We start from the raw sequence: 25,637 nt of genomic DNA on the forward strand, positions 1-25,637 counted from the left end.
CTTTCTGTCTCGTCCCTTCAGAGTATTCCTTTTTTCTTCGGCTGATATTTTAAAACACAATTGATAGACCTCTGCTTTCTAGGTATGTACAGTGTCTAGACAGTGAACAATATTGCAGAGGTCTTTCCACTTCTGGATTCCTAATTGACATAATTCAGTCCTCCTTTTGCTCAAGAGAGCTAAAAGCAACTAATACATTTCAGACCAGAGAAAAAGATGTGTGTGTATGCATTCATGTGCATGTATATGTGTGTACTTGTGTGAAAGCATATATATGTGTGTGTGTGTGTGTGTGTGTGTTTCTACATGTATATGTTTGTGTATATGTGTGAAAACATGTAAAGGATATGTTGCTATTTATATAGTATCTTTTTTCTCTTATGAAGTACATTTTAGATACTTGTTTACATGCTATGATAGTTACATCTGTGTTTCCTGTTAATTTCCAGGGGTTGTAATTGTCACCTTGACACTGTATTAATGCCTAATATCTTGGCATAATCAGGTTATCTGCTCTTGGCTTACTTAGCATAATGAAGACCCATCCCAGATTGGGAGTAGCCAGTGATGGTTAATTGTGCATAGGCAAGAGAACAAAGAGGACTGGGCAATGAATTCAGTTTTAATAATCTGTGCAACAAAATATAGGTGCAGGGATTTTAAAATAATAATACATAGCCCTTATTTCTGGATTTCAGTTGGTTATTCCTTTATTCTGCCACTAACAAATCTTAATACTTTATTCAATATTTAGCCACTTGTAATAACAGCTTCTGTGTGTCTTGTGGGAATTTACAAACATTTTCATTTTCATCACCTAGTTTAATCTTCATATCACTATTAAGGCCATGCCACCTCAGTTTTACAGAAAGAAAACTGAAGTCCTACTGGATGGACTGGCTTGCCTAAAGTCATACCATAATTCACACCCACATGTCCTAACTTCAACCTTGTACTTTTTCAGCTATAGTAGGCTAGGCATGGCTTTGAAACTGGAAATATGGAGAAACCTCTATTAATGGATTGATTTGATCTAATCACATCTACCCCTGAAGCCATCTCTAGGTAATATTGAGCAATGCTTCCTAAGGCTCAGTGGTGAACCCCACTGGAAGGGTTTACTCAAGGACGGCAATTCACTTTGATTGAGCTCTGTGATCCTCCAGCCCAGTTTGCTTGGCCACGGTGGTCATGGAGTGAACAGGCTATGTCTTGGGTCACAGATGTGTTTACATATAGAGGTCAAATCCAGTTTAGCAGTAGCTGTACTCATACATCTAAATAGAATTTAGCTTACTGTGTGATTAACTGTAGACCCTATAAATGATATGGACAAGTACATTTTGTCCCCATGTGTCAGGATATGGTATCATCATTAATCAGCTGACCAGCTGACTACTAGAGTGAAGTTGTGTGATCAGAGACTATAGTTGCTAAGAGACAACATGGATATTAATGGGTAAAACAAATGTAGAGACTCACAACCAGACAGTATGCCGAGGATGGGTGAACTGAGAATGTTCAACTCTAAACAAGATGTCTCCATCCAATCCCTCCTCTCAGTGCTCAGTCCTGCAGAACACAAGATGGAGTTTAAGAGGCAGAGGGGATGGAAGACACCAAGAAAACAAGGCCTTCTGAATCCACATGATGTATACACATATGAACTCACAGAGACTGAGGCAGCATGGACATAGCTCTATCCCAGATGGGGCCCTAGAACTGAAAGGAGAAGTGGACATGTGTAGGCAGAAACTGCTCGTTTGTCCCCAGCCACCCAGACCCAAAATAATCACACAGAAAATATATTAAAGACTACTTGACTATTGGCTTAGGCTTCTTATTAACTAACTCTTACATCTTAAATTAACTCATATCTATTATTCTGTGTATCTCCAGAAGGCTATGTCTTACCAGATAAAGTTCTGGCATCTGCCTCCTTTGGCAGCTACATGGCATCTCCTGACTCTCCTCTATCTCTGCTTAGAATTCCCTCTATCTCTGCTTAGAATTCCCACCTTGCTCTATTCTGCCCTTTCATAGGCCCAAGCAGCTTCTTTATTGATTAACCAATAAAAGCAACACATATACAGAAGGACTTCCCACACCAGACACATGCCCCCATCCCTGACCCAGAAGCTATGTCTAATAGAAAACTGCTTACAAATGAAAATTTCGTTTTCTCCATGGAGTTTCACTTGGGGAGCAAACTACTCTTAAGTGTACACTGCATGCCCAGTAGTATATAGCCAAGGGAAAATGAACCCCCGACATCCTTGGAAGTTCAACTCATTCTGCTGTTGTTGTTTAAATCTATCTTTTTTAAATTTAACTTTATTTAATTTTCACCCCCTTTACCCTACAGGTCGTGTGTGTGTGTGTGTGTGTGTGTGTGTGTGTGTGTGTGTGTGTGAAATTGCTTCTGATTTAGTGTTTTTATGAAAGTCTTGAGTGTGCAGATGAGTGGCTCCCAGTTTCTTGTGCCTTCTCTTGGGCTCTACTCCTTCTACTCATTTGTTTTGTCCTAACCCAATGTGCTAATTTTCATTTTATCTTATTTTATTTTATTATTATCATTTAGAAACCTATTTGTTTTCTGATGAGAGCCACAAAGGCAGTAGATATGGATGGGAGGGAGGTGGGAAAGAACTGGGAAGTCCAGAGAGAGAGGAAACTGTCATCAGGATATATTATGTAAGGTTTAAGAAAACAATTTTCAATAAATGAAAAAATAAAGATAAAATAGAAATTTTAAAAAAACCTAAAAGATAACTCTCCTGGCTTTCTTTTTCCTCTAGGCTTACCCCTTCACTGCCTCAGACCTTGAAAGAAGAGCATGCTATTGCTGCAGACATGTCTTTAGAAACCCTGAGGAACAGCAGCCCAGAAGATATCTTTGATTAGATACAAACCCTGGAACCCGACTTCAGCGTTCATTAAGCTATGTTCTTCATCCAGTTCTTTCAAATGAAAAGACAAGCTTTCAACTTGACGTTTTCTTAAGCATTCAGGTTGTCCTTTAAATTGGAGTTTTGTTCCAAATGACACATTTATCATATTCCTTTAAGTATTATTGTGACTTTCTAATGACTCTTGGAAGTTTTGGGGAATAGAATAAAAGATTTTTAAATGTCCCCAGATCTTTTTGAATTGCACTTTAAACAACATGTTTGAAAAGTTTTACTTATGAGATGACACATATAAAATGTTGTATGTAAATAATCTGAAAATTCAATAGTTAATAAAAGTTTGTGCTCTTAGAGAAACCTTATTTATCTGAACTTTTTCTTTATTTTAGTAACGTGTCTTTCTAAAGTACTTACTAATGGGCATCCCACATTCCAGTGATGGCCGGTACCCATGCACACACTGGCAGCACTAATTGGCCTTAGTGGGTTATTTTAAAAAGCCAAGTTGGGAAGGGAACATCTTGAAGAGTATGTGGAAGGATTTAGAGGGGAGAAATCGGGAACAAATTTATCACATTTAACTGAAGAATAAAGGAAGAAATATGAGTGCTTACATATGTAAATGTAACCATTTAGGGGACCAAACAAAATAAGCAACAAAAAAAAAATAACCTTTTCAGGCTTTCCTTGAAAGCAAAGATCATGTCAAATCTAATACCAGTAAAACTGGTACATTTCTTCTTAATGTTCACCATCCTACTTCCTAACCACTCGATCTGTCATCGTTTCTTTCCAGCTGAGCACCCATTCCTTCCTATCAAAGTTACAATGCAAGCATGTTGTCAAATCTGGCACTGGGTCTATTCCATGCCATCTGCATTTTTGATGAAACTCATCACTCTGTTTTCTGCTCTTGACTTTTGGACCAGAGTATGTTCTGTGGTCCTCCTTTTTTCTGGACCCCTGCTATTTAGGCTTCTCTGCTGATTCTTTTCTGCTCAGTAGCCAAATGCTTGGTCACTCTAGGTTTAGTTCTCAACACTCTGCTCATCACCATCCAACACCACTTTAGGTTTCGTGTTATTTAAATGTCACCTATATAGCTTATCTCCAAAGTTAATAAGCAAAGTTATAAAGACACTTATACATACATACATATATATATATATATATGTATGTATATACTTACATGCACATGTATTTTGTATGTTTGTTTTGTTTTGGTTTGTTTTGGTCCCCCAAACCAAAAATAGTTGCATTTACATGAGTAAGCACTCATATTTATTTCTTTATTCTTCAGTTTCAAATGTATGCAATAAAATATGTATGTGTGTATATATGTGTGTGTGTGTTTGTGTATTCATGTATATATATATATATATATATAGAGAGAGAGAGAGAGAGAGAGAGAGAGAGATTTCTACTTTTTGCCACATATAGCTTATGCCAATAATCCCATGACTCAGAAGACTAAAGCTGGAGAATTTGCCATGGATTCAAGAATACTCTGGATTACCTTGTGAGTTATGAGCTAGCTTGGACTATGAAAAATGTTTTAAAAAGAAAGGAATTTTTATCTCAATTTAATTTTCTGATGGTTTACATAAGAAAAAAACTATATATTTATAAATTATCAATTAAAAATATATTTCTAAAACACAAACTTACTTAGCCACCTGAGAATATTGCTATACTGTTAAGTCTTTCATAATCTAAGATATATGCACATTAGCTCTCTCCAAGGGACTTTTAAATATGAAATGGTATTCAACTAATTAAAATTATGCAACTAGTATGCATAAATGGCAACAGCATCCATAAAGTTCATCATATTTGGAAGTTTTAAATTTTTATTTTATCTTTGTAGGACAATGGATATATTCATCCATTTCTGTGTCACATTGATTCAGTTGGCTACGAAAGGTTACATATGGCCTACAGGTTGTTCATGTCTTGTGGAGACATGAAAGGCATGGCATTCTGTTTCATGCACTTCATAGACAGAGCGCTACATGGTACTCAGATCCCGCCATGCTCAGCCATGTTTAAGCCCACGGTTTCCACTGTCTGTGTTCTAAAATAAAGTGTTCTAGAGACCACGGATGGAATTGTAAGAACTGAGCAGGAATACATCATGAGTCTTTTTTTTATTTTATTTTTTTATTCAAATTGTGCTGATTTTTTTTCTCTTTTTTTTTTTTTTTTTTTTTTTTGGTTTTTCGAGACAGGGTTTCCCTGTAGTTTCTAGAGCCTGTCCTGGAACTAGCTCTTGTAGACCAGGCTGGCCTCAAACTCAGAAATGCGCCTGCCTCTGCTCCCCAGTGCTGGGATTAAAGGTGTGCGCCACCACCGCCCGGCCTTCTCATTTTTTATTAAAAATTTCCATCTCCTCCCCTCCTCCCCCTTCCCTCCCCTCCCCTTCACCCATATCCCCATTCCCCCCCTCTCCAGGCCAAAGAGCCATCAGGGTTCCCTACACTATCTTAAGTCCAAGGTCTTCCAACTCCCCCCAGGTCCAGGAAGGTGAGCATCCAAACTGAGTTTTTGAATGTTAGTATCCTCATTCTAAGACAAATGGATTTCAGTTCTGGGTGAGGGACTCAGCTTAAAATTTTTAAGTTGGTGTCTGACATCAGATATAGTCTTGGATTCATTAGAGAAGGAAGAAAAAGTCCCTGTACAAGAAAAGGTGTCCTTGGAACTATCTGGGGACATCTCCCTGGACATCTAGGAACCCCTCTAGAGTCAAGTCTCTTGCCAACCCTAAAATGGCTCCCTTAATTAAGATATATACTTCCCTGCTCCCATATCCACCCTTCCTATATCCCAATCATCCCATTCCCCCAAGCTCTCCCCATCCTCCCCTTCACACTTTTCTCTCCTCATCTCCCCTTAGCCCCCTCCCACCTCACCCCCAAGTTCCCAATTTTTGCCCAGCAGTCTTGTCTCCTTCCAGTATCCAGGAAGATAACTATATATTTTTCTTGGGGTTCACCTTCTTATTTAGCTTCTCTAGGATCACAAATTATAGGCTCAATGTCCTTTATTTATGGCTAGAAACCAATTATGAGTGAGTACATCCCATGTTCATCTTTTTTGGGTCTGGGTTGTCTCACTCAGGATAGTGTTTTCTATTTCCATCCATTTGCATGCAAAATTCAAGATGTCATTGTTTTTTACCACTGAGTAGTACTCTAACATGTACTTCATCCATTCTTCCACTGAAGGGCATCTAGGTTGTTTCCAGGTTCTGGCTATTACAAATAATGCTGCTATAAACATAGTTGAACAAATGCTTTTGTAATATGATAGGGCATCTCTTGGATATATTCCCAAGAGTGGTATTGCTGGGTCCTGGGGTAGGTTGATCCCGAATTTCCTGAGAAACCGCCACACTGCTTTCCAAAGCGGTTGCACAAGTTTGCATTCCCACCAGCAATGGACCCCTTACTCCACAACCTCTCCAGCAAAGGCTATCATTGATGTTTTTTATTTTAGCCATTCTGACAGGTGTAAGATGGTATCTCAAAGTTGTTTTGATTTGCATTTCCCTGATAGCTAACGAGGTTGAGCATGACCTTAAGTGTCTTTTGGCCATTTAAACTTCTGTTGAGAATTCTCTGTTCAGTTCAGTACCCCATTTTTTAATTGTGTTAATTAGCATTTTAAAGTCTAGTTTCTTGAGTTCTTTATATATTTTGGAGATCAGACCTTTGTCTGTTGCGGGGTTGGTGAAGATCTCCCAGTCAGTAGGTTGCCTTTTTGTCTTAGTGACAGTGTCCTTTGCTTTACAGAAGCATCTCAGTTTTAGGCGGTCCCATTTGTTCAACATTGCCCTTAATGTCTGTGCTGCTGGGGTTATACGTAGGAAGCGGTCTCCTGTGCTCATATGTTGTAGACTACTTCCCACTTCCTCTTCTATCAGGTTCAGTGTGTTCAGATTGATATTGAGGTCTTTAATCCATTTGGACTTGAGTTTTGTGCATTGTGATAGAATGTGGGCTGCTGAGAAGCCAAGGACAATGGCACTGGGTTTTGATCCTCCTGTATGTACTGGCTTTGGAGTGGCCTAGCCTATTTGGATGCTCACCTTTCTAGACCTGGATGGAGGGAGGAGGACTGTGGACTTCCCACAGGGCAGGGAACCCTGACTGCTCTTCGGACTGGAGAGGGAGGTGGAGGAGAGTAAGGGGAGAGGAGGGAAATAGGAGGCGGGGAGGAGGCGGAAATTTTTAATAAAAAAGTAATAATAATTAAAAAAAGAGTTAATAAGAAAAAAAAGAAAAGGTGTCCTTATTATATTGTTTTATGAGATCAGAGGTCTACTTTTAAAAGGTTTGCTTCCTGGCCTCTAATTCACATTTATAAAATACAGAACTCTGTCTTTGAGCCAAGCAACTATTTATTGGGTGTTCAAGTCAACGAATGTTTACCCAGGAAAGGTTGTACACAGAGTACAGGATTGGGCCATCTGGAGAACTGAAGGCTAGATCTCTTCATTTTGCAAGCAGTCGCTGAACATTTGTGCTAGGTTTTGTTCTTGGCATGAGATACGGCAGACAGTGAGCAACACAGGTAAGCTCCCTGTTTCCATACCGCTCACATTGCAGTAAATGAAGCCTGGAACCCTCAAAACAGGACCATGTTTTGAGAAGCTGTAACTGCCGTATAATTAACTGAATACATGGGGCTTTTTTTAGGATATCTGAGAATAAGAAAAGAAAAAGAAAATAAACTGCTGATCACTGACTTGCTAGACACGGCCCAAAAAATCAGCTCTAATCCTTTCACGTCTCTCTCATCCTTATACTCAGTATCATTTATAGGATCCATCACAAATATCTGTCATCAAAGTAAGCATCCTCAATTTACCTGTGAGTTAGTAATCCTAGAAAACACACAGTCACACTTCAGCCCCATCTTAATGACATTGTTAGGGAAAATGATGACACCCAGAAGACCTTCCCCACACATATTTATGGCTGTTAACTGAACTTAGGATTTTCACCGGGGTTCTGACAATTTCTAGTAATTACTTTTTAGATGAGATTTCTCTGTAGATGTTCTCTGACTTAACCTAAATGATTTTTTTTTTCCTGTATACTAATTGTAAAGGGGTATTTGAAATGATTGTCCACTTTCTCTCTTTCAGACCAGTAACTCTCTTGTCTCCTCAGTATTAAATATTATCCAGGTTACACTTGGCTCATATTTACCCTGCCCTGTGATCCTTTTACTTATCCATGATTTCTGATTTTCCTCCAATATGTGAATAAAATTCAGCATGTATCGCTTGCCTGTTAACTTTTCTCTTACTATTAATTATTTCATCTGAAATTCCCATCCCACATTGTCCCTAAATATGCTTGCTTCAGCAGGAGAAAATCACCCCCATCTCCATAGTGATAGGGAATTTTTTTTTCATGAAAAGCAGGAGCGATTTTGGTGACCTAAGTTCCAGTTGAAGGAATATGAATCTTGAATCATTTACTTTGTTTATACAGAGTTTGCAACTTAATGGTGATCTTGGATATACTAGCCAGTCAAGCACAGGTAGTTGAAACAATGTTTGTGGAACTTGCTTATACAAGACCCTCCTATAAAGGCTTTGCCTCTGAGCTGTGCTTTTCCTCAAAAGCTGCAGTTAAGACAGGAGCTTTTATGAAGGTAGTATAATATTCCTAGGAATATTATCCATACATCACAGGAGCATGACACAATAAGAAGCAGGAAAGGAGAAGGCAATGCAGAGATCCCCATCAAGATGGCTGCTGTGTGGGCATAATGTGTTCTCAACAGGATCTTGGAAGAAACCGTTCGGATGATTCTTCAAAACTACACATGGTAGAGCACAAAAGAAGAAACAGTTATTTATTGCTTGCTGCTTTCAGTTAGTGGTGGCCTGGCTGCCTTGGTCCCTCACATTGCAGTTCCTGCCGATGACCCATGCTCTGGGGTCAAAAGCAGAAGTATAGGAACCAATGCTGCAGTTGACTGATGGTGATTTTAAGGACTTTGAGCCACAGCCCAATGGTTAACCAATGTGGTACACATTGTTTTATGCCATTTTGTGCAGCCTCATGTCACAATCTTAATCAAATTGATAAGACTGGGAGGCCAGGGAATAAGTTGGCTTCCTGGCTTGTCTGAAAATGGATTTACTGAGGAAGTCAACTTGTAAGTTATAAGGAAACTAAAAGGGGTAAAGACCTGAACAAAATGGCATAGAGAAGCAAAGGAGTCTAAGAACTAATGAGGGAAAGCAGTGCCTGTCATGCCCCTGACACCTGCGCTTTTCAGAGCTAGTTCCAACATAAGTATACTGTTAAACACGAATGCGCCCCATTCTGTAGCTTTATTAGTTGAATGGCTCTTTGAAGAGAGGGTGGGATTAAACTAGCAAGGAAATGTATTACATTTTCCAAAGATTTCAAATAGCAATTTCCCTGGCGTTGCTGTCCCCCACGTCTGGCCTCTGCTGACTTGCATGCAGATCATAAAGGAGTCTGATCTGTAGGCTAGAACCCAGTCTACTTCAGTGAGACTTTCAGGAAAGCTGACTGTTTAAGTCACTGCAGTTATTCTAGGCCAGAGAATTATAGGCAGATATTCATACTGCCAAACATGAATAACCACTTGCTACCTGGTGTGTGTGTGTGTGTGTGTGTGTGTGTGTGTGTGTGTGTGTGTGTGTGTGTGTGAAAGAGAGAGAGAGACAGAGACAGAGAGACAGAGAGAGAGTATTCGTGAGCTTATGATTACCTATATAGCTCATATATAGGTCACAGGATGGTTTGGGGGAATTGGTTCTTTTCTCCCACCAGGGATTCAAGAGAGTGAACTCAGGTAATACATTTCCTTGCTAGTCTAATCCCACCCTCCCTTTAAAGATCCATTCAACTAATAAAGTTTCTCTTCAAGCACTCTTAGCCGCTAAGTGAACTATCTTACCAGCCAGGATACAGCTTTGCTTGCGCAATAGTTTATCACAGATTATTCATTTTAATAAAATTTTTCTATTCTGCAAGAGTTTTGATAGAGGAAAAAGAAAAAGAATACAATAACAAAACAAGTCTTTTCTTGGAAACTTCTATGTAAAACATTGCTATTTATCTTTATCTGTGTGTGTGTGCGTGTGTGTGTGTGTGCACGCGAGTGTGTGTGTGTGTCTGTAGAGGCCACAAGGAGGCATTGGATCCCTTGGAGCTGGAGTTGGAGGTGGATTTGAGTCATCTGATGTGAGTTTTATGTATTCTTAACCACTGAGCCATCTTTCCAGTGCCCAAATAATTCCATTTCTGAAGTTCATTTTCATTCCATCCCTAGAATATTGTTATGTTTCCATTTCATTGTGAAAACTCAGGGAGAAGAAATTGGAGCCCAAGGAAATGCAAGAAGGAGATAAGTGAAGTTTCTGAACTTCCCTTCAAGGATCCTCCAAGTTTGAGGAGCAATCTGTGCCGTTCGAGGCATGGAGGGATGAATGTAGCATGATCAATACTTTGTAGCAGGAAGAACCCATGTAGTTCATGTAGTCCATGTAGTTTGTAGGAGTATCTACCAACTAAGAATCTTGAATTTTTACTAAGAGGGAAGGTATTAATGTGAATGGCTGGCTTTGGGATATTCTCAAGGGAAGTAGGGAGGTGACTGGATTGATCTGTGTTCTGAGTGAAATGATTAAAGGGAATGTGAGGGCAGGCGCAACTACGCACTCTCGAAGAATTCAGATTTGTCTGTGGGCTGTGCAGCTCCTTAGTGCTATTTCTAGCTCGTGTGAGACATCACCAAACTGTGCTACAGACCCAGGAACATGCACAGACTGAAAGATCTGGAAGCCGAAAACCAGCTGACGGAGAAACTCTTTCCCATCCATCTTCAGGGATGGTTTGGGAGTGTTGTCAGGTTCTGGTAGAATTAACTTCCACTTTTGATCGTTCCCAATCCTGTTTTGACTTCTCCTTCCCTACCAAATGCTACTTATGTGCACTTCTGAAATGATTGCTGCTGTTGTTATTGTTAATTCATTTCTCTATGAACCTCTTTCCGGAGGCTAGAGGTGGAACTGCGATATTGGAAGCAAAAATCATTTGCTTCTTAAGGCGATTAGTGCAGAGATAGCAACTCAGGATCTAGTCATTTCAAAGGACACTGGAAGGAGTCAGCTCCACACACTGGTGCCATCAGGAGATGTTAAAATATATGAACAATTGTGAAGGAGGGCCTTAAAGCCTGAAAATCCATTATGATCTAACACTTATGTTTCTTGGAATTTTGATCCCATATTAGTTACAAGGTAGAGGGAATCTTTCTTCCAAGCAAACAGTAAAATAAATAGCATGCTTTTAAAAATCTCAAATTATATCTTGTTTCTAATTTAAAAAGAGAGCTTGAGACAATTTTATCATCATTTCTGATAACCCCTATATCTCCACAGACTTCAGTGGACAATGTGTGAGGAGACACCTTTTTTACTTCTTGAATGACTTTTGCATTCTGTTTATTTTTCTTTTACTTTTGAGACTATAATGTAATTAAGCCACTTCTCCCCTACTTTTCCTCCCTCCAAGCCTTCCTAAATACATTTCCTTATACTCTTACAAATGCATGGGTTCTCTCTTAACTAACTGTTCTTACATACATATAACCAGCCCATTCTGTATATTGCTACTTACATGTATGTTTTCAGGACTGATCATTTTATATTGCATAGCCGATTGATGTGCTCTTCCCTGGGGAAGACAATTTCTCTCACTTTCCACATTCCTTCATTGCTTGTAGGTCTTGTCGGTTGAGGCCTCGCTGTCTTTTCCCTGCCCACTTTGGCATGTCTATTGCTGGTGTCCTTCCTCAGGTCATGTTTAGACTGCCATTTTAGTGAGACTTTATGAATTTAGCTTCTAATATACAGCTATTTACAAACCTTCCATGAGTAGGTCATCCAGTGTTTTGAAAACAATTAAGCTTTCTATCAATATCCTTCAAGTAATTAACAGAGAAGCATTTCTAACCAAGCCCTCTACAATGTTGCTTAAGGGCATAATAGAGCCATTGATAATGCCTTAAATAAAACAACCACCAGCATCCTAGCAGCCTAGACACAGGTGCCAGCTCTGCCCCGCAGAGTCATCCATCAGGCCTGCTAATACAACAGCTCCAACAGAATGGCCTCATAAAGAAATGTGAGTTGAGTTTTGATTTTCTTCTGCTCAATTAAAGAATCGCTGAAAATTCTGCCCTGCATTTTCAACATATGTTTCCAATTAGTGCTGCAGTGCAGGCCCCTGATTTGATAGAAGCATCGGTGTGTACCTTCAGAACCTGTGCAATGTACTCTTTCATTTTACAAGGTGGCCAAAAGTGCAGTCTTAAATATCTTTTTAAACTGTTAACAAAAACCCAGAGGTATAAGCTTAGAGAAAGGTGAGGAAAGGGGAACGCAATGTTGTTTGAATTTCCTGCGATAGATTTCTAGAACTGTGTGTGCATTAGGGGGACCAATTTGCCAAAGTCTGCACTGAGCATTTGTAAGCTTGTGTGCAAAAAACATTATGCTCCTGGGACTTGCACTCCAAGGCCATTAGACGGGAACTTACTTACCTCAGGAAATACAACTTACCGTATAGTAAATTTGTTTCATATGACCACTCTCCTCAAAAAGCAATAGAACTCTCCATTTGAGTAAACTGTTTCAGGAGTCTGCAAACTGCTGGGGTACTTGCCTACAGCAGGATCTTCTGAGTAACTGCTTAAAGCTCGCTGAGGTTTTAAGTGACAAAGTAAAATGAGTGTCCCAGAATCTGGAAATTTGATGGCATGCCTAATTTAGGCCATCAAACCCTAGTTTCTGTGAAAATAAAGGAAACTTACAAGAGGAAAAATTAAGATAAATAACGTTTTATGACTCCATTAGATGGTGTGTACTCTCCACGGCTCCAGGTACATTAGGATGGTTTTCTACCCTGGGTCACGGGAAATCATGATGTTTTCTGTACTTCAGAAGGGTGCTAACCTAAGCCTTTAAGTGATTAGTTCCTGCATAGAGCAACGAACAAAGCACTTGGTGTCTGGCTTCTATGTTTCCAGATACCACTCAATTTTGTGTCATAATACTCAAACAAGAGTGCCCATCACAGACAAACAACACCAACACCAACACCAAAAACAAACTCTGTCCTCTCGACATGCTATGGAATTCTGAAAAAAAAAAAAAAAGCACTTACTAGTGCAAAGTAAAAGCAAAACTGTAAACATGTAAAACTGAGTACGTGGATTGGTTTTTTTTTTTTTCTAATTTCAGCTAGAGAAAAGGTCACTGAGATGGACTTTCTGGGAACTTCGGTTCAGGCTCTGTGACAGCAGTTATTGGTGCCCTGTTTAGGTCTCATAACTGTACAACAGGTCTCCATTTATTTTTATTGTTTTTATTGAGCTCTACATGTTTCTCTCCTCACCTTCCTTCACCTCCCCTCCCCTTCAACCCTCTCCCATGGTCCCCATGCTCCCAATTTACTCAGAAGATCTTTTCTTTTTCTACTTCCCATGTAGATTAGATCTATGTAAGTCTCTCTTACTTTCCCCATCGTTGTCTAAGTTGTCTGGTGTTGGGGAGGCTGACCAATCTCTTGTCTGAGGGGCGTGGCTGCTCCAGGGGCAAAACATACCTTTAGAAGAACCGGGTTTTGGTAAACTCCTCCCTTTTTCTTCTTGGTTCCCAGCACTTCGTAAGTGTGCCCCACTTCCTTCCTTTATCAAAGCTGATTAATTCAGAGAAGGCTGGTTTTGATTATTTCCCATTGCCGCCCGACCACCACACTTCACTCTGGGATTGTGGTTTGTAGGCTGGTTGTCTTTGCTTTATGTTTAAAAATCACCTATGAGTGAGTACACATGATAATTGTCTTTCTGTGTCAGGATTATCTCATTCAAAATAATGTTTTCTAGTTCAATCCATTTTCCTGAAAAATTCAAGATGTCATTATTTTTTCTGCTGTGTAGTATTCCATTGCATAAATGTACTGCATTTTCCTTATCTATTCTTTGTTTGAGGGGCATTGAGGTTGTTTCCAGGATCTGGCTATGGCAAACAATGCTGCTATGAGCATAGTTGAGCACTTGTCCTTGTGGTATGATTGAGCACACTTTGGGTATATGCCCAAGAGTGGTATTGCTGAGTCTTGAGGAAGGTTGTTTTCATAATTTTCTGAGAAATTGCCATAACTGATATCCAAAAGGGCTCTACCAATTTGCACTCCTACCAGCAATGCAGAAGTGTTACCTTTGCCCAACATACTCTCCAGCATAAGTTGTCATAAGTGTTTTTTATCTTGGCCATTCTTACCTGTATAAGATGAAATCTTAGAGTTGTTTTGATTTGCATTTCTCTGATAGCTAAGAATATTGAGCATTTCCTTAAGTGTCTAAGGTCTTGGACAGAGCAAGGATATAAGGAACATACCTAAACATAATAAAGGCAATATACAGCAAGACAATAGCCAACATCAAACTAAATGGAGAGAAACTCACAGCAATTCCACCAAAATGAGGAACAAGATAAGGTTGTCCACTCTCTCCATATCTATTCAATATATTCTTGTGATGTAGGTGGATCTTCTGTTTTGTGTTGATTTCATTGGTTAATTAATAAAGAAAACTTCTTGGCCTGATAGGTCAGAACATAAGTAGGTGGGGAAGACAGAACAGAATGCTGGGAAGAAGGCAGTGAGGCATACGCCTCAGGCAGATGCCATAGAGCCAGCCACCAAGTCAAACATGCTGAATCTTTCCTGGTAAGCCACCACATTGTGGTGCTACACAGATTATTAGAAATGGGTTAATCAAGATGTGAGAGTTAGCCAGTAAGAGGCTAGAGCTAATTAATGGTCCAAGCAGTATTTAAATGATTACAGTTTGTGTGTTGTTATTTCGGGTGTAAAGCTAGCCCTGCGGGATCTGGGCAGTGGGAACGTAGCCTGCGGCTCCTTCTACATTCTTGAGGTCCTAGCTAGACCAATAAGACAGCAAAAGGATATCAAGAGGATAATAATTCAAAAGAAGTCATACTCTCACTATTTGCCGATGTTATTATAATTTACATAAGCAACCCCAAAAATTCTTCCAAGGAACCTCTATAACTCATAAACATTTTCAGTAATGTAGCAGGATACAAGATTAACTCAAAAAACAATCAGTAACCCTTCTTTACACAGATAATAAATGGGCTGAGAAAGAAATCAGGGAAACATCACCCTTCACAATAGCCACAAATAGCATAAAGTATTTCAGAATACTCTAACCAAACAAGTCTTCACCTGTATTACAAGAACTTTAAATCTTTGAAGAAAGAAATTGAAGAAGACACCAGAAAGTGGAAATATCTTCCATGATCTTCAGTAGGTAGAATTAACATAGTAAAAATGGCAAATTTACCAAAAGTAATCTAGAGGTACAATGCAATGCCCAGCAAAATCCCAGCAAAATTCTTCACAGCCCTCAAAAAAAAGTACTCAACTTCATATGGAAAAGCAAAAAACCCAGGAGAGGCAAAACAATCCTGTACAATAAAGGAACTTCTGGAGGCATCACAATCACTAACTTCAAACTCTACTACTCATCTTCAATGACTAATTTAAGATTTAGAATATTGCTATTGGCAGGGTCTTAGATTTCTGTCCCTCTCTGGGCTCACTTCTCTATCATCTTAGACCATGTGATCTTGAAGAGTTGTGCCCAAGCAAAAGTATCATGCCCCCAAAGGATCTCAAGACTTCTCTCAGTCCATGCTATGATAAAAGCCCAGCTGAGCTAAGAGTCCGTAAGTTCTCATCTGTTCCCCAAACCTCTGTATTGCTAAGTCCTCTGGCCATTCCATGGTCTTCATTGTGTTTACACATTAATAGTGATTGTGAGAAAACCCAAAAGCTTAATCATAATGCAAAGAAGTACCACAAACTGAAGAAATGACCACAGTCAGACTTCTGGAGACTTTCGGGAAACAGGAGGTATGTGACACGAATCACACGTGTAGACCATAGCACATGGACTTGCATGCCCACCAATGTAGAATCCTCTAACATGCCTGTTCTCCCAACTCAGATATCCTCAGACTTCAGGGGTGAGAAAATAGCTTCTCTTGTCCCAAAGCTTACTTTCTGGGCCATCACCATGTACTCCTGCCCTTGTCTTTTATTCTGGAATACCCCTTATAACAAGACAAACACTACACTACTTCTTTAAAGGTGCCTTTGAGGTCATTAATATCAAGCTGCACTATCATTCTCATGTGCACACTGTGCCGGTCTGAGCTGATGTCTAACCCAGAGCTACTGGCATAATAATCCAGCAGGATTATTATTCGTGTTGACAAGTTGGAGGTTCTAAATGAACAGCACGGGCATTTCTACATTTGTGTCCACAAGCTGTCCTGAGGCGCAGAGGACTTGGTGATGCAGCAGTTTTAAAAACACGTCTGCTGGCCCCTGACAGTAAGCTCCTCATGGACTTTCAGTAGGCAAAGCAGAGCAGAGGAGATGCTGTGCCTGCGGTAGGATGCTCCGGTTCTTCTTACTTTAGTAACAAAATTTGGAAGCCATTGGTGTGATAAAATTATAAGAGAGGACTCACGTGCCAAACTCAATTCAAAACCAAATTCTTGTTGAGCCTTGGAAAATGCCTTTTACTTCCAAACTCCTGCTCTGTTACCTCTAAAATGCAGCCAATAATTCCAGGTGGCTCTGAGAACTGAGAGAGACAGCAAAACAGTGGTTTTCCTTGTGTCTGTGCTCAAGGATCTCTGGGAAAAGTGGTGGGGAGGGCGGTAGTTTGATCTGCTGGCACGTCTGTCTAAGTATAAAACTGTCCTGAGGGAAGGACAGACGCAATGTAATGCCCCAGGCGGCAAAGCCTGGAGCTGGTGACTAACCAAGTCCCTTAGGGGTGTAGAACAATCACTTTTTTGTAAGCAGAGTTAAGTCCCTCCCTGCTGTGACTAACTATGACTAACTCAGAGAAGGGAGTTGGCCACCCTCTTGTAAGATACTGTTGGGAAGCTGACCACGCTGGGAAACAGAAGTTTCACCACAGATAGGAAGTGTATGGTCCTTGTAGCTGCTATAGCATTTCATAAGCTGAGAGAAATTTACTCATTTCTAGAAAACAAAGGGCAACCCATAAGGTACCCTAAATGCAAAGTTTCTAAAAACTAGCTTTGAAATCCTACAGTAAAATTCATTGATTACTGGTGGGGTGAGAGCCTTTTGATAAGGCAGGTGGTGCTCCTGAGTATGTTGCCATGGGCAGAGATGTAGAATCTGATAAATGATGGTGTGCCAGGATGTGGGCTGAAAGCTCATATCAATAGCAGAAAAAATAGTCCTTATTGACCTCAATATTGGAACTGTTTTGAATTTATCTCTCTAAACCGCTATAAAGCTATACCCTGAGGAGTATCAGAAATGTCACTGATAGTGGACAAGTATGTAGCCGTGTGCAGTAAGACTTCTTGGAAGCAGCTTAAATACTTCTAAAAAAGAAGTTCTTTCTTTCTTTTTTAGAAAACCCCCACCTTTTGTAACCTATTGCTCCATATAGTATCCAAAGCAATGACCTTGCAAAAATGTGACTCATGCTGCAAGTGGCGTGTGCCATGAAACACAAAAGAAGGAACAAACCAAAAAAGCTGAAAAACTATTGGGTTTCTTCACTTGTATTTTATATGGCTGTGCTCGTTATAACCTTGTGTGACTTACAGACCCCAAACGTGGTCAGGTTGCACAGCCCTTGGCAGAACCCTGAGCAACTGAAAGCCCCTAAGTTTTATATGAAACTATTTGAAGACTTCCTTTACTTCCCCAAACTTCTCTTGAACCCTCAGGTGACTAGTGTCACTCTGAGCATGGAAATGAAAACACATCACAATCACGTGGTTTCTGGTACTATACATGTGGTTCTTTCTTTAAAATTGACTTATTTAAAGCTTTCGTGCTTTACAGTCGCTTATTCTTTTGACGCTGCTAAGGTTCAAATCCAGGACCATATGCATGTAGGCAGGTTCTCTGCCATTGAAGAATTAGCGCTAGCCGTAGAGATGTGATTCTTGCCACAGAATCTTTGATATATCAATTATAAAGAGGACATGAATCAAGAACTGGGTTTTTTTTTTAAATCTATTCTTAGAAGCTTCTTATTTCCCGGAGAAAAAGGAGGTTTCCCCAGAACCAGAGCATCCCTGCTTCTCATATCCCGCACTGGGGGTCACTCGGGCATATTCTCTACTATAGCTCCTGGGAACACAGAGATCCTTCTTAATTCTTTATTCTGCTGCCCGTCTCTAAAGAGCCTGCCTCTCTGAGTGGGTTTGCATTTGGAAAGTACCAATCATCTAAGACTGATTCAACAATGTCCTTTCCAGGTTAGCCACACCATGCTCCTATTTGAGTACTTTCCAGCGGGCTGAGTGGCATCACCATACTGGTGGTCGCCGTAGTTTTAAACTGCCATGAGCAGGCAGTGTACCCACTTCTGCTTTCCGATCAGTCTGAAAAGTCTTTCATTTCTTACCATGAAGCACTTAATTCAGTTATCTCTGTCCCTCCCTTCCTTCCCATTCCCTTTCTTCTTTTTTTTCCCTAACACTACTACCATGATTTCCACATGTCACCTGCACTAACAACCCATAACAGTTCTGGTAGGGAGAGAGAGAACACAGGGAAAACACCATCCCCTACCAATAGATGCCATGTAACAGTCTCACTTCACGGGACTGGTGCAGCAGCCTCCAGCCGCTCTTCATCTACCTTGTCCCATTCCCAACCCTTCTCCCACCTCGGAAATTTCAACTTCTATGCTCTTTAAGGCATCTCCACTCCATTAAACAGTCTAATCTGGAATATGACACAAGGCCTGTCATAGCACAACGCTGCCTCATTGCAGTGATCCTTTCTACTTTCTATTCTCTCCTTTAGTCTATCTGTGTGTGCGTCTGTGTGTGTGTGTGTGTGTGTGTGTGTGTGTGTGTGTCTGTCCCTCATTCCTCTCTGACACTGAGCCCTTTGCATGAGCTCCTCTACCTTCCGTTGCCTTGTTCACTGTGCTGCCCTGCTCTCTGGTTGACCCCCATTCATCTGACAAGTATCTCAGATGAAGTGTCGCTGTCCCCAGGAAGTTTCCCTTGACTTTGCCAATCTTAAGTAGGCATTTCTCTTCAGTACTCTCTCAGGACTGTGTTTTGTCAGCCATCACGCTTACTCTATTGCAGCCACGTGTTTACTTCCCTCTCTCGCTCAGACTCTCTCAGCTCATGAATTTAACCGCAGCCTCCCATTGTCGGCCTTCCATTTGCACACAAGCAAATCTTCCTGAGTAAATGAATTGCCATCTCATGGCAACAGAACTAATGGGGCATTAAAGAAAGATGCTACTCTAAGGGTCAGTAAAAGAGAAGCAACAAACTCCCTCCAGATCCAGGGCCACATGACTCATGTTTATCGCATAAAGATTTTCAGTGATTTAGTGAAGCTGGAAACCAAGGTGGAGTTCATTGAAACTGGTTGTGACATATGTATGTGTAAGAATAAAAGGGGGCCAGATGGTGGTGGCGCACACCTTTAATCCCAGCACTTTGGAGACAGAGGCAGGCGGATCTCTGTGAGTTCAAGGCCAGCCTGGTCTACAAGAGTTAGTTCCAGAACAAGCACCAAAGCTACACAGAGAAACCCTGTCTCAAAAAAATCAAAATAATAATAATAATAATAATAATAATAATAATAATAATAATAATAAAATAACAAAAATAAAAAGTCAAAGGGGAGCAAACTCACTAGAAAGTTGCTCCATAAGGGGGAAAAAGGGAAGATATTGTTGAAGAGACATATACACAGATTCATACATGAAAGGTTTTTAAAAGTTACTACTAGAGAAAAAATATCAAAACTCTGCCTAGGATGAACCAAAAGGAGACAATAAAAACAGGAAGGGAGGAGGCACAACCGGGTAATGTACACATTCACACAGGGAAGGGCAGAGGCACAATTGGGTAGTGTACACACTTACAAGGGGAAGGGAGGAGGCACAACTGGGTAGTGTGCACACTCACACAAGGAAGTGAAAGGGCACAACTCACATGGTAGTATACACACTCACATGGGAGAAGGCACAACTGGGTAGTGTACACACACACACACATTCTGAATCACAAGCTGTGACAAAAATTTGCTGAAAGATATAAAGAAATCCCAGAAGGCACTAGAAAGGGAATTCACAATGCTGCTTGGCTGTGTTTGTGCAGCGGTAGTGTCTTTGCCGGTAGGCATTATTGCCGTATTGCAGCCACAATGTAAGAGAAAACAGAGCAGAGGTGGAGAGAATCATGTAATAAACAAGCAGGTATTCACCTCCCACTTAAAGTATCATGCACATTTGAAGACCTGCTGGATCCTGAATTGAAAATCATTTTTCTCTTGAGAATGACATCTCCATCCAAGGTGCACTTCATTTTTTTTTTGTATGACACATGTTTCAGCTGTAGCAAATCATAACGAACGTGTTGAAGTTTACACAGAAATATTTCCAGTAAACACAGCAGAGTGCAGTGTTTCAAGGAGGCTGTGTGAGGGCTGGGAGGATGAAAGCCACGGAGGACTAGCAGATGTGCCCCGGGCCCTCCTGATTGTCATCAATCATAAGCCTGCCCTGCTCCATGGTTCTCGAGCAGTAGGTCGGGGACCCCTGAGGGTAGCAGAATTTATTGTGAGGGGTCTGTAAATCCACATGCACATTCAATCTGGGGAGACTAAATAAATAACATGTCATGAACGTGCATTACTATTTTTAACATGTCTATAGATGAGGTGATGGGAAAGCACAGTTTTGTTCATGCAGCTGAAGTAATAGCGGTGCTTGGCTCTTAGGTCTTTTCAATCTACAAATATTAAAAGGACCATTTCTAGCATGACATCCTCATAGTCAGAAACAGCTGAGTGAGTATGGCCTCTTACAGAAAGCCTCTATAAAGCTACCAGTAGAAAACTTAAATTTTAAGCAGAGTGTTTTATTTTATTTCTTTTCCTTACATTTTATTTATTTGGTGTGTGTGTGTGTGCATCTCTCTCTCTCTCTCTCTCTCTCTCTCTCTCTCTCTCTCTGTGTGTGTGTGTGTGTGTGTGTGTGTGTGTGTGTGCGTGTGTGTGCCACAACACACATGTGGAAGTTGGAGAACAGCTTGTGGGAGTCGGTTCTTCCACTTATGTTCAGGGGATCTAATTCAAATTGCCGACCTTCATAACAAGAGCTTTTGCCAGTGAGTCATCTCAGCAGCCTTTGGTGTGTGTGGGGGCATGGGTTCTTATGATGCCCAGGCTGGCCTGGAATTCATTTGTAGCTGAAGGTGATATACTTCTGATCCTCCTGCATCCACCTTCCTAGTGCTAGAATTATACTGTGTACTCTCATGCCTGGTTTCTTTGGTACTGGTGATTGCGGGGAGGGCTGCATGCATGCAACCTCTGAAAGACATCCTGAACCTATTATATTGAATTTTTAAAGCTTTTCATGCATTATTAAAGTTATGTAGAACACTATAGCATGCTCATAGAAAAAACTTGTTTTATTCAATAGTTATTCCTGTAGATTGTTTTTGTGTAAAGCCAGTTTTAGTCCACACTGAAAACATCAGCATGCCTTAAAAGTGAAACCTAGCATCCAAGACAAGATCTGTAGTCTGGCAGGAAGAGTTTCTATTTTGAATACTGATAGTACTCGCCAAGACAAAGAACAAATAAAGAAAGAAAGAAAGAAAGAAAGAAAGAAAGAAAGAAAGAAAGAAAGAAAGAAAGAAAGGAAGAAAGAAAGAAAGAGGAAAGAACAAAGGAAGGAAGGCAGGAAGGAAGGAAGGAAGGAAGGAAGGAAGGAAGGAAGGAAGGAAAGAACGAAGGCAGGAAGAAAGGAAGGAAGGAAGGAAGGAACGAAGGAAGGAACGAAGGAAGGAAGGAAGGAAGGAAGGAAGGAAGGAAGGAAGGAAGGCAGGCAGGCAGGCAGGCAGGCAGGCAGGAAGGAAGGAAGGAAGGAAGGAAGGAAGGAAGGAAGGAAAGAACGAAGGCAGGAAGGAAGGAAGGAAGGAAGGAAGGAAGGAAGGAAGGAAGGAAGGAAGGAAGGAAAGAAGGAAGGAAGGGGGAATCCTTCCTTCTACTTACTTTCTGCCTGGAGAAAGTATCCTTTGTGTTTTTTTCATTTTCCCTCTATGCCGTGGTGTCTCAGGGACTATTCATGTAAGAGGGGAAAGATTACTTTTGGAACACAGGCAGAGTCGTCTCAAGTGCCTTACTCAATTCAGGTCAGACGTCACTGCTATCGTTTCTAAAGCCAGTGGGTGGAAAACTCGCTGTTCCTCTCTATCTGTGAGATAATCCTGGCTCTCCCTTTCTCACCATGTTGCTGTTGCCAAAATGAATGAATTCCACACCTACCTCACTCATAATGACCTCTGAAAGAAGAGGAGCGAGTGTTTCTTGCAGCTAACTGAGAACATTTCCCTCCAAAGACTGCAAATAGCACAAATGCCTACTCCAATTGATGGATAATCTTCACAGTACTTTTTCTCCAGCGCAGCATCTTAGAGACAGCATCACACACAGAATGTAAAGGGCTGACGTCACTAAGTGATGTTCCGATCCTAGCTCTCCTTACTTAACACTCAAGTCACAAACCAGCCTCTTGACCTTCTTTCTGAAAGCCAGCTTCCTTGAAAATGAACTTGATTGTAAAAATTTCCCATCTAAGTAATAGACAGGGCCTGGCACTGCACAGAGGCAGTGGCCGTGGAGTGATGAACAGAGTAAGCTATTCCCAGGAGACATTCCCTCTGACTTCCTAAGTCAACATGTCCGAATACTACCAATGTAAAAAGACTACCAGCCAGGAGGCCCCTCCTGTATTTAAGATCACCCAGTTTTCTTACTAATAATCACTTTACAGCATCCCTAAATATGTTTACAAAAATAGCAGCACTATTTTTCTTTGTATTTGAGCTTTATTAATCATCATCTAAATTGTTAATCTTTATTATTTATTTCAGACTCTCTCTCTATATATATATGTATATATATATATATATATATATATATATATATATATATATATAATGCCTTTATATCCCAGACACATGATTTTTAAAGAAATAGGGGTGTTACTTGGTACATATCACATATGCTTTGCTTTTTAACGTTACTTAGAATGTAGAGACAACACATCTTGTATCTACTTGGACTGAAACTACATAGTAAAATTTGATTTTGTAAACACAGAAAAAAATGACATTGCTGTCTATTCACCCTGTCACCGTGGAACAAAAAACTGAATTGTGTTAAAATGTGAGATTTATGAGTAAAAAAGAACAGTGAGAAAAAACAGAGTCTATTGACAATTGCCATGACAGAGATTTTCATGTCACATTCAAAATACGAAATAAACACCTGTCACAGAAAAGTATTCTACTATTATGACATTCATGAAAAATATGCTTAAAACATGAATACTTGTAACTGTGTTCAGTTTAGTACTTGAGATATTCTTAATGCTCACCTTTCATTATCTTCCTAAGTGCTATCCCAAATTCTTACAAAGGAAGAGAAGAAGAGGTATGAAGAAGAGAGTTTCTGAGAATCTCAGGATATCTTCTGTTGTAGCTGGAAAGACTGATAGACAAATGTCAATGTTAGCTTAAAAATAAAAATGCAATACTAAAAATAGTGGCAAGGTAGAAGTGACCTCTGGTAAGAGATTGAAGTAATGTCTCATTATTAGTTAAGAATAATGATTGCTCTTCCAGAGGAGCCAGGTTTAATTCTAATACTCTAGTGGTAGTTAACAACTATTCCAGTTTCAAGAGATCCAATTCCCTCTTTGAGCCTCTGCAGGCACAGAGCACATGTAGACATACATAAAGACAAAACACACACATAAATAAAATGAAATGAGCCTTTAGAAGTGGCATAGTATATGGATTTATTAGGTTCTGTGTTTGAACCAAATAAAAAGCAGAGGTGTCCATCATTTCAGAACATGAATTACACTTGGTTTGTTCCTGCTGGGCATTTCATACATGATACCCAAGGGCACTATAAGGGTAACAGGCTTACCACAATTAGAACCACAACATGAGGGAAAACTTAGGCATATTAAGTAATTTCCAACTCTTATCTTTACTGAGAGATCAAGAAGATTCTTTTTAAATTCCTTCATTCATGAATTGGAGCTTACAGTTAGAGGATTTTTTTGTATAATTCTTGTGACTATGAAAAATGTTATTTTCTAAAATAATTTGGGAATTATACTTTGGTTCTTAGGATTTAAAGGAATTAGTAATAACTAACAAGGTAAAAATGATGTGTATGGAAATGTGTCAAATAAAGTAAGGGAAATTCCAGGGGCATTGTTTTCATAAATCCGTTGGCCTAACCTTTTCATCAGTTTTGGGTTTTAATTTTATATTAGAAATAGTCTTCAATAAAGTATTTATTATACAAATTGTAGAAGTGTCAACGGCGGGGTCATATTTCTTTTCTGGAAGCTGCACAAACCACTTTTAGTGATTATTGTACTTGGAGTTGTCTGTATGCTAAACTGCCTTTGTTTCCCATTGACTTTAACTTGAGGCTGAATATCCACCAACAGGAAATATCACTGGTGTTGATCCCAACTTGGCGACGTTATTGGGTTCCACCCCAACAAGTCACCAAAACATTTGAGTTTAGTCAGAACACTAATTCGTCACTCCATAAAACTAAGAGTGGCTCTCCATTCCACAGTAACCTGTTCATAGACCATGGGGAATGGCAGATCTGTGAGTAAATTCACCGATGAGAAAGCCCAACTTTCTCAGACGTCAAAAGAGAACTGAGGCTCCTCCACATTATCTTTGAATAATGTGGGATGGCAAGGAAAGAAAGTTTGGAACAGAAAAAGAGAGAAAGGGACATTTTAACGCTTTAAAATTGTGCTGTGAATACATAAAATAAAAATAACATTGTTGAGAGAAAGATCATGTACTCCAGCTCAGGGGTTTTTGAATAGAAGGCCGAGTATGTTGATTTTCCAGTCATAGGCTCTACTCAGCATTGGTTGGGTACTTCTGGTACCACTTAGTTTCAATTTTAGAGATAAGAAAGATGATGCCATCACTGTAAACAATGTCCATCAGAGAAAAACCATGTGGTGCTGCATAAGTGCGCTGTCTCTGTGGGCGGAAGAAGCTAGGTGTGTTAGAGGACAGCTTGAGCGTAGACAACCATTGTTAATGAATGAAGTATTGGAGACTGGGAGCACAGTGCAAAGCAATAGAAGGCCGTGAGCCGCAGTCAATCAAGACGTCAAATAGTAAATCTATGTGATTTCCATAGGGAATACATTTAGGACTTTATTCCAAACAATGAAGAGAAGACAACTTGTCGCGTCTAGAAATCCATTATATCCTGCACTTTTACTCTCTTTTCCGTTCTAAATGTGGAACTCCATGAAGAGAAGACTTCCAGTTGAGAACAGAGGTGGTTAACTGAGACTCAGTTCTTGGTGAGACATACTCTTTTCTGAGTAATGCTCCCAAAACTTGGATCTCAGTAATGGCTTTCTTTTCTGGGAAGAATTTTACTTTTCTAGAGAGCCAGAAAAATCCCTCCTCATTAAACATCAGAACAGCCTCCCGGAAAAAAAAAAAAATGGCTTTTGTATCTCATGTTT

General features: G+C 40.1%; 1 protein-coding gene across 3 annotated transcripts in view; it reads left to right on the forward strand.

Moving 5' to 3' along the window:
* Xrcc4 (X-ray repair cross complementing 4) overlaps nucleotides 1–3,271 on the forward strand; it is a 203,512-nt gene extending 200,241 nt beyond the window's left edge. For all 3 annotated transcript variants that reach the window (XM_038321968.1, XM_038321969.1, XM_038321970.1), the window contains one exon: nucleotides 2,799–3,271. In XM_038321968.1, coding sequence (XP_038177896.1) covers nucleotides 2,799–2,904 — 106 coding nt within the window. In that variant the 3' untranslated portion in view covers nucleotides 2,905–3,271. The remainder of the gene's footprint in view (nucleotides 1–2,798) is intronic.
* The last annotated feature ends 22,366 nt before the right edge of the window (nucleotides 3,272–25,637 follow it).

The sequence above is a fragment of the Arvicola amphibius genome, chromosome 3 (assembly GCF_903992535.2).
Source record: "Arvicola amphibius chromosome 3, mArvAmp1.2, whole genome shotgun sequence".
Classification (NCBI taxonomy): domain Eukaryota; kingdom Metazoa; phylum Chordata; class Mammalia; order Rodentia; family Cricetidae; genus Arvicola; species Arvicola amphibius.